Here is an 8,768-nt window from a genome sequence, read left to right on the forward strand (position 1 = left end):
AATGGTCCATTCCCTGATGAAGTTACGCAATTTTGGAGAACAGCCAACAAATACGTATTAAATTGTAGTAAAAGCAGACTGGCTCTGCGCTCTCCTCTACTGATTTTGGGAGGGGGTCATACCAGCCACCCAGCACTGCAATGAGCTGCGCAAAGACTGCCCCGTCCATCCCAGCAGTGATGGCACACGGGCACTGTGTTAGGACCAGACATGCAGACTGCAGCCAAGCAGACCCTAAGAACTGCCCAAATCTGAAAGCTCTTCTGCTTGCAAACCTACTGGTTCCCAGGAGTATTTCCAAACTTTTGCACTCCAACAAATGTGACCTCTATAACCAAGTGCTCCCGGCTTGCCACCTTTGGCATCTGTAGATGTGTTTAAAAAACGCAGCATCAACATCCTTGTGCCCTGATGTGGCTCAGTTCACCCTCCCTGTGGGCCAAGCTGGGGAAGAGGGTTGGGGAGACTCCAGTGTGCAGTGTCACCCAGGTACCCCCTGCCCAAAAGAGGGTCCTGCCCATCTACACAGTCCTGCTCTCCTGGAGCTCCAGAAAAGGTGCTGCTGTGGACATGTCCTCACTGAGGACAGACAGAAGCAGCTCTACACATGCATCTTGAAGGCCTTGGGAAGAAGCAGTTGGTCCTGCCACCTCTGTACTTTTCCAGTCCTCCTCGCAGGGGAGGACGGGTCTCAGAAGAGGAGGCAGGTCCAAATTTGGGAGTGGTGACCAATGCCCCTTCCACAGGCAGAGGGTCCTTTACCTGCAGAGGTGGGGAGGACAGTCTTGCAAGCAGATTCTGTTCACCAAGAACAGAGCGCTGCCAGCATCTTATCCAGCGCTCTGGGTTGAAAACAGCAGGGCCCCCTTGGCCACCGATCACCTTGCCGATGTGGGGCGAATGTCACCAAGTGTGAACCTGGCCAAGTGTCACCCTAAGCAAGAAGGCTGGCTGAGTTTCATAGATAGGCATGGGTGGAAAAAAGGGGGTTCTCAAGATAAAGGAGGCAGTTAGGGTGGCAACGATGCATCATCAGCAGCTACCACATAAGGACAGCACTTGGCTGATTGATTCCTTTAGAGGAGACGTTCCTAAGCCTTTTAATGTTTTTCCGTTGATGTTTTGCAAGCAGATTGGTACGGGAGATAGGTATGAACCTCGTTTGGCTGGAGCGCCCTGAGCCATCCTACCTTGTTAGGAAAGAAACGTTGATGGTAGAGTTTGCTAAATAAAGCTTTTGTGACATAACGGGGACATCCACCCTGCCAGGCATGCAGGGCATGGTGGACCCAGACACACAACAACAGCACGTACTAAACTGCTGGCAATGAAAAAAAAAGCCAAGTGCAAACAACAGCTTCAAACTTTGTTCCATTCGTGTTCTCAGGGCCCCTTGACCCTCATTAATAAATAACAAAATATACAAATTAAGAAACGAGAAAACCAAAGAGGCAGAGGAACATAAATACGGGAAACAGGGAAAGCCACTTTGCTTAACAAAGTCGGGCTGGACCTCCAGCTTGGGGCAGCCCTCTCCTCACTACAGCTTAAAAATGCCGAAATACGTGCTGCCATGGCTGTAGTTCACTCGCGTTGAGTCTGTCACGTTGACAAAGACCATGTCTCCTTCCCGGAGCTTGAAGACGCCTCCTTCCCGGATGGACTGGAGGTCGCAGAGAGACGTGGAGGTGCTGTGTGTGTCTAGTCCCTTCAGCAAGAGCCGGTCCTCTTCCATGGGGAGATACAAATAAATATAGAGGGTGAATGGTGCTGAAGTCGCTGCCTTGGTGCAGAAGCTGACTTGGGAGTAGATGTAGTAGAGCCCTGCTTCCTTCACCTTCAGTTTCCCATCTTGGTAGGATATAGAGTTACTGTTCATGGGGCCATACATCGTTGTCTTCCACTCTAGTACTGTAGGGGAAAAGCGTGGCAGATGAGCTGGCAGAAGGAGACATCCAGTTTGGCAGGCTGATTTGGGGGGCACACCGCACAAACATTTGGCATCACAGCCTCTGTCTCCTGCAGGGTGCGGGGTTCGTTCCTGCCTGCCCCAGGACACCATCCCCAGCCCAGGGGAGCCAGGTCCCCTTCCCTGAGGCCAGAACATGTTTAACCCATGTTTCGGGTCACTGGCCTTGACACCCTTGAATCGACTATGCGAGTGGAGGAGTGTTTTGCTTTCTTCATCCCACCAAGTGGAAATGCTTAGGGTAGAGGATTGCACACAGTTGCCACCACAGGCCAAACACCCCAGTGTCCACCTCTGTAGGGTTGCTGTCTCCACAGCTTTTGGTGGCACAGCCTCCAAGCCCTCAGAGCACTGCCAAAACACACTGCAGCTCCTATCTTCAGAGGCACCCATCCCAGGGCACATCACAGTTCTTCCAAACTGCGTTCTGCCTTTCCTCCAAAGTCCCTCTTCCACTTGGCCTCTGGAGAAGGTGAGACTTCACCAGGGAAACACAGAAATAATTGTCCCAGAGGTTTGGTCCCTGGCAAGGGGCAGACCTGGAAGGGTTTTGCATGGCAAGCGCTGCCTCCCACCACCAAGACCACTGCCCATGCAGACCTGCTACTGGCATGACTGTTGGGGCACTATCAGTGTCATTGGAGTAGCTCATGAACACACATTCCCACTGGAGTCGGTACAGACAAGTCAATACAGAGACCAGGAAACAATGGCCATAGGGGTTGAGCTCAGCTACGACCTCTGGGAGGGACTTTGGACCTCCACCTTCCCCAGCCTACAGAGACACTTGTGAGAGCATCAGGGGTGAGCAACCCAGCTCCATGGGGAATAACAGGTTCGAATGTCCCAGCCCAGAGTCCCAGTCCCCGCAGCGGGGCGACATGGGCGGTCCTGGGGGAGCCATGCAGCCCATGGTCCATGCCCATGCATCCCGCAGGGATGTTCCCTCTGCTCTCGACTGCCAAGGCGCAGAGCCGAGCTCCAGGCAGCTGCTGGTCTCTGGGCAATTTCAACCTGCTTTATAGGCTCAACAAATGCTTAAGCAGGGAGTTTTAAAATGCAGCGAGTTTCTCGCTTCTTTGATCTTATCTAACACTAAGCTTTCTGCAGGTTGTCTGAGCTCTGGGTGAAATGCTGCGTCAGAGATGGAAAGAGCAGTTGCCGATTACTGGCAGTTACTCCAGAATCAAATCAAAAGTGCTCAGATTGTGAAGTCCTTGCCAGATTGAGAGACTGACCTTGCAAGGTCTTACTTGCTTCAGTAATCCTTGTTCTTGCAGGATGTCCCTTAGCTAAGGCTACGCTGGGGAACGGAGCTACGAGAGCAGCCACGGTCTGTGCAGAGGGATGCACAAATACAAATGGAGGCAGGACTCACACGCATTTCTCAAACCTAACGTGGCCATGGCTGTGAACAAGTGCGGCTTGTCATAATCTGTTTGGAGCTATCTATACTGTGACTGTAAAGTTGTCAGCCAGCCCATATTGCTACCAGGTCCAATGATTAGATCAGCAGATACAATATGCCAGCAGAACCCTCCTTGCAGCAGCCACCCTGGCAAGGCATGGCCAAGAGAGCAAAAGCACTGTGTTTTGAGTCCAAAAGAGAAGTCAGAGGTTGGTTTCCTTAAATACAAAAAGAAATAGTGTTCCCTCATAAAAACCCCTGTAAAGGTTAAGCCATTGTGGTGCATTTCTAGAAAGGCATACATAAGGCTACTGAGGACAGCTGGCATGGGACGCGCGAGCCCCGTGTGGCACAGGTGCACGTGGTGACGTGACCACTGGGAGGTTCACCATGCTTTGGGGACACACTCTCGTGCTGGAGTTGTGTTGTCCCAGTCCCTGCCCTTACAGAGCCGCGGGGCAGGATTACAGGGTCCGGCTGGGGGATGCACGTTGCCATGCCCCGCCGGCTGCCTGGCCAAGGCAGTGTCGAGCGGGTCTGTCTTACCTGAGACTGCCTTGTTGCTCTTCTGACCTGCCAGGTGGGCTGCGATCGGCTGCCTCTTCTCAGCTGCAATTCGGAAAGATGGGTGTTACCGATGCCTTGGCACCCCTTGTTCCCCTCCCAGGAAGCACAGCTCCTCTGCAGGGACTGCGGCACCTCCCACCCCTGGTATTTATGGGCCAAATCCAGTTGAGAGGCACTGTATCCAAAGTCCGTCCCCAGCTTTGAGTGAGGCAGGATCTGGCCTCTGCTCAGCAACGACACTTAGTCGCCTTTGAGGTGGAGCCTCTGAGGGACAAAGCCCGTGGAGGAGACTGCCACCTTGCCCACCGTGGGAACAGGATCCGAATGTGCCCACCCTTTACCTGCCACAGACGTCTCGTTCTTGTGCATCAAAGGGGGATGCTCATGGTGCTCATGGCCTGTAACGCAAAAAGGCCACAGATTTAATTTTGTATTCATTTTCATTGAATTCAGGTAACATAGCATCCAGAGCTACCTGTCCTGGTGAGACAGCCATGCCCAGTGCTTCCCTCTGCCAGCCCCATGCCATGCACAGTCCTACCCCCATGGGGATGCTCCAAACCCCAACCCTGTCCCCTGCCTCCGTGCTGTGCCCTGGAGCACCATCAGGCTGTTGCAGGGTGAAGGAAACCCCTTCCACAGCCAAGCGACTCCTCCTGTCCCCAACAAGTGATGGGTGTGCTGATGGCACCAGGAAACTCACCTCTCTGCTTTTCAAACTTGGGCTGCCCTTTACTGTCTCCCCCGTCCTGAAACAACAGCAAAAATATATGATTTTTTATTTAAGGTGTACAAATCAATGATTTTGAATGTCTCTGTGTAAAGGATGCTCTGGTCATCGTGCAAGCTGATGCTATTTGGCCCCAAAAGCCCTGCCCGCTCTCGGTGGAGGGTACCCAAAACAGCAGAGCCCCTCCAGCACCTTCCCCAGCATCACATACAGTCGTGGGCTGACTGGCTGTCTGCAGCAGGGGGTTTGTAGGGTTTATGATCTTAGGTTTTATGCAGTTAAAATGATGTGATAGGGAAAGTTTAGTTGAAAAAAAAAGAAACAAACAAAAAAAATGTCCTTTTCATTTAAAACCGTGTTGGAGAGCCATGCTGTAGATGCTGCCCAGCAAGCCAGGCACATCCCTGCCCCTACAAAGGGTATTCAGGACTGCTGAGCAGGGCCCATCTCAGACACAATTTTCTGTTGTCAGTTGGGCACTGATGCAAACCTGAAGGTTTAGCTGAGGCATTTGATGTCATTGGGTGCTGACAATGAGGAAGGAATGTCCCTCTCCTGCCTGCTCTGCCCAGCACAGCCCCTCATAAACAGCGAATTTGGGGGCCGAGCAGGCTGAGAGCACCCGGTCCCTGGCGGGGCAGCCCTCAGCCACTCTGGGAGGACATCATGGTGCAGGGTGGCTGTTTTGCACCCAAACTCCAGGTCCTGCTACAACGGCTGGAGACGCCGTCCCTGGGCTCGTGGGGTGGCATTTGCACAGCATCCTCTTCCTCCTGGCTGGCTCCCAGGAGCCATGCCGCTTGGCCCCAGCCTCGCACCGTCACCGACACCTGGGCAAAGTGGCTGTAAAAGTGCTCCCAGCGGCAGGCGGCCACGAGCATCTTCACAGGCACCTGGCACAGAATCTGAGCCAGGTGCCAGACTTGCAGAAAAATCAGCATTTTTCAGACCGGGATCAGAGGGCAGAGGCAGGGCAGCTGCAGATCCGTCCCTCCTGCTGCAAGTCCCAAGCATCCCTTGGCATGCCGCAGCTGGGCATGCTCTGACCAAGATCGTTTTGAGAAAAAACATGGATGAGACTTTTCACTGATGTCAATATAGTGGAAAAGTGTAGTGCAAAAAGAATATAGGGTAAAAAGCAGTGTGTGCTACACAGCCCCAAGGTAAAGGGCACCCATGGTCTTAAAAAAAAGCTTTGGGTGAAGCTGTGTGTGTGCCTGGGAGCCCCCCTCCACCTTCAGCAGGGTCTTTATCTGCCTAACAGCAGTGTACCTTGCACTGGAGGTCCTGGAAGCCCTTTAAAATCTTTTCACAGTCCAACAATGTTGACTTCTGACCTTCTGCTGTCTGACATTTCTGTACTTTCCTCAGGAAGATATAATCTTCATTTAAGCTCAACACCTCTTCCATCTGTCAGTGGGGGAGAGAAGAGAGGGTGAATGAGATGCTACTGAGAAAGCTGCAACGGCCAGCAGCAGAGCCATGCTGTATTCCTGCCAGTGATAAATCGCAGCCTGGAAAGCTCAGTGTTGGTTATTCAGCATCAGGATGAGCCCGACAGACACCTCACAGGTACCAACCACTCCCACACCAGCCACTCGGCACAGCACCTGCACTCGCATCTACCAGGAATTGCACCCGGGGGGCTGACCCCGGTAGGCAACGCTGGATGAGAGGAGGATTGCTCAGGGTCCCTTCTGGACCCAGACCACCTCCATAATTAATTTAAATTTCCCACTCTACCTTTTCCAAAAGGCAGGTGGCACATGTCCACTCGCCAGCGTTTACAGACAGCAGCACAGAAATCTCAGCGAGTAGCTCGGGGCTTGCTGCTGCTCAGTGGCCCGGGCAGGCAGCTGGGATGCTCACTCAGCCCCGTGCTGCTCTGCCCATGCAGGGTGGCTTTTCATTTTTTCAGCTAGCTCATTGACTAAAAGAACTGCCAAGAGACCAAAACGACTTGTGGGTTGGGGCTGAATTCTGCCAAGGGCTTTAGATTAAAAAAATCAGATAGCCAAAAAAAGAATAAATACATATATATATATATATATATATAAATGCTGATTTTTGAAATTACACCTGTTTTTTGTAAAAACCTAACTTTTGGCTAAACACTAAAGAGAAGTGCGGATGGACGTGAGGACACACAGCCTGGCAGAGCGCTCAGCACTGGCAGTGCTGGGGTGCGGAGGGTCAGGTTTAAAGCCCTTCTGCGAGCTCTGAAGGCAGCTGAAATCCTCCTGCTACCTGTGACTGCATTTCGTCTGCCTCTCATCCTCTGCCACGGCCCTGTGCAGTCACGTTTCACTCCGCCGGGGCCCCTCCACTCACCCCTTCACCCCAGGCTGCAACCCCAATGCAGCAAAGCTCCCTTCGACCCTCCCAGCTTTGAAGCCCCTCTAGCTGAGACTTGCCCTCCACCCTTGAAAATCAGCATTAACACACTTAAATTTCAATTTAAGTTGAGACAAAGCATTTAAAAATCAGTAATGACAATCTTATCGTTGTATCTAGCAAGGAGAACTCATTCTGGGTTTTAGACACATTTCATTTCTTTAGCTGGTAGTCTTTTCTGGTTGGGAGGAAAGTAGCTTTAGATCAGTGATTTTAAGCATCATGCGGTGCAGCTGCAGTCATGGAAACCTCAAAAACAACTTTTCAGTTTTGAATTTTTTTGGTAAATACTGTCCCAAGTACGGGACAGGATCACTGATACTGTGTCTCTTCAAAAAATGACAGAGTACTAAGATCCACTCTTTTCTTCCCTAAACAGAAAAAGAGCATCTGAAGTGAGATGTTGGTAAAATTCACACAAGCAAACGCTAAAAAAAAATTTCTTTTCTGGACCTCCCATCCTCGCGATTAGTGTCACAGTGCTGCCAAGTGCTACGGCACCAGAAAAAATACCAACGAGCCTAAAATAGCCACTTCTGTGTTTAAGCCACACTCTCCTCTCCCCAGACTGGCCGTCAGCTGCCAGGTTTGCTATTAATGGCTCTTCTTGATTGATCCATTCTCGTTTTGTTAATGAAGGGAACAGATCTCTTCCTCAGCATACATCTTAATGGCAGAAATGAGAACATGGGTGTAATAAATGCCACTCCCGCATCCATCCAGTGGCCATCATCATCTTCTACCACATTCATCCTTTTGGTGAGCACGTCTTGCCACGGCTGAAGGCAAATCGCCTTAGCAATCCAGCAGAGACAACCTTATTTCTCCACTTACCTTATCCATCTTCATGTGAAGATACAAACAGAAGAGTACGGTCCCAATCATCTGTGCTACAATAAATGCAGCGAGGAAGCCCATGAACATTTTCATGGTGCTGGGAGATGTGCTGCTGATGGGTCGGGGTGTCGCAGGGCTGTAGGGTTCGTTCATTCTCCGTGCACCTTGCTGGGGCTCCTTCAAATGCACTGCTTGCAAGTAGCATGAGAACTGTTGTGTGAGCACCCGCTGCTCAAGGGATACAGGTTGCAGCAACCTACACTTCCTGGAAAAAACTCTTCGTAGTGGGTAGGTTTGTTCACTACCGTCTCCCACAACAAAAGAAGGTTGCTTAGACTTTCTTCTCTGGTGCACTTCCATGCTTTTTCCTACCGTTCTACCAGAAGCAGAGGGAGGTTCTTATTCCATATATTCATATTTCCCCTCGAAACACTCTAGACTATGCCCTGGTGTTTTTTTCCTGCTGTGGATGAAAGCTTCATGGCAAGTTGTCTTCAAAGAAATGAAGACCATGAATACACGGACAGAGCTGCTGACCAGCACTGTGGGCTGCCAGGGTCTAGGAAGCACTCAGAAAGTTGGTTGTTTCTCAAAAGGGAAAGAAAGGCTTTTTGCCCTCTGTTTCCTTCATGAGAAGGATGATTTTGCAGTGAAGACACTTGGCTGAGGCAGGTGGGTTGGCTTTTCCTTGTGTTCCTCATGGGTAAAGTCTCTGCCTGGGTAGGCTGGATGATTCTGGAGAAAGGACCATCTCTATGGGCACTGCAGCCCTAGTGTGGGCACAGCTTTCATGGTCCTCGACAGACAGCGAGATTTTGGGTCTTGGTGCTTGGCCATCGCTTTGGAGACGCAAGTTTTAAGTA

The 8,768-nt window shown here is 51.2% G+C and overlaps 1 protein-coding gene across 1 annotated transcript; it reads right to left on the minus strand.

Annotated features, from left to right (window-relative positions):
* Window positions 1-1,540: 1,540 nt before the first annotated feature.
* CD40LG (CD40 ligand) lies at window positions 1,541-8,058 on the minus strand. Its single transcript, XM_059824530.1, has 6 exons — window positions 7,903-8,058; window positions 5,947-6,084; window positions 4,648-4,693; window positions 4,286-4,342; window positions 3,924-3,986; window positions 1,541-1,911 (listed from the first exon to the last, which is right to left on the minus strand). The coding sequence occupies exons 1-6, from the start codon at window positions 8,056-8,058 to the stop codon at window positions 1,541-1,543; spliced, it is 831 nt and encodes a 276-aa protein (XP_059680513.1).
* Between the last annotated feature and the right edge of the window lie 710 nt (window positions 8,059-8,768).

This window comes from Gavia stellata, chromosome 14 (genome assembly GCF_030936135.1).
Source record: "Gavia stellata isolate bGavSte3 chromosome 14, bGavSte3.hap2, whole genome shotgun sequence".
NCBI lineage: Eukaryota > Metazoa > Chordata > Aves > Gaviiformes > Gaviidae > Gavia > Gavia stellata.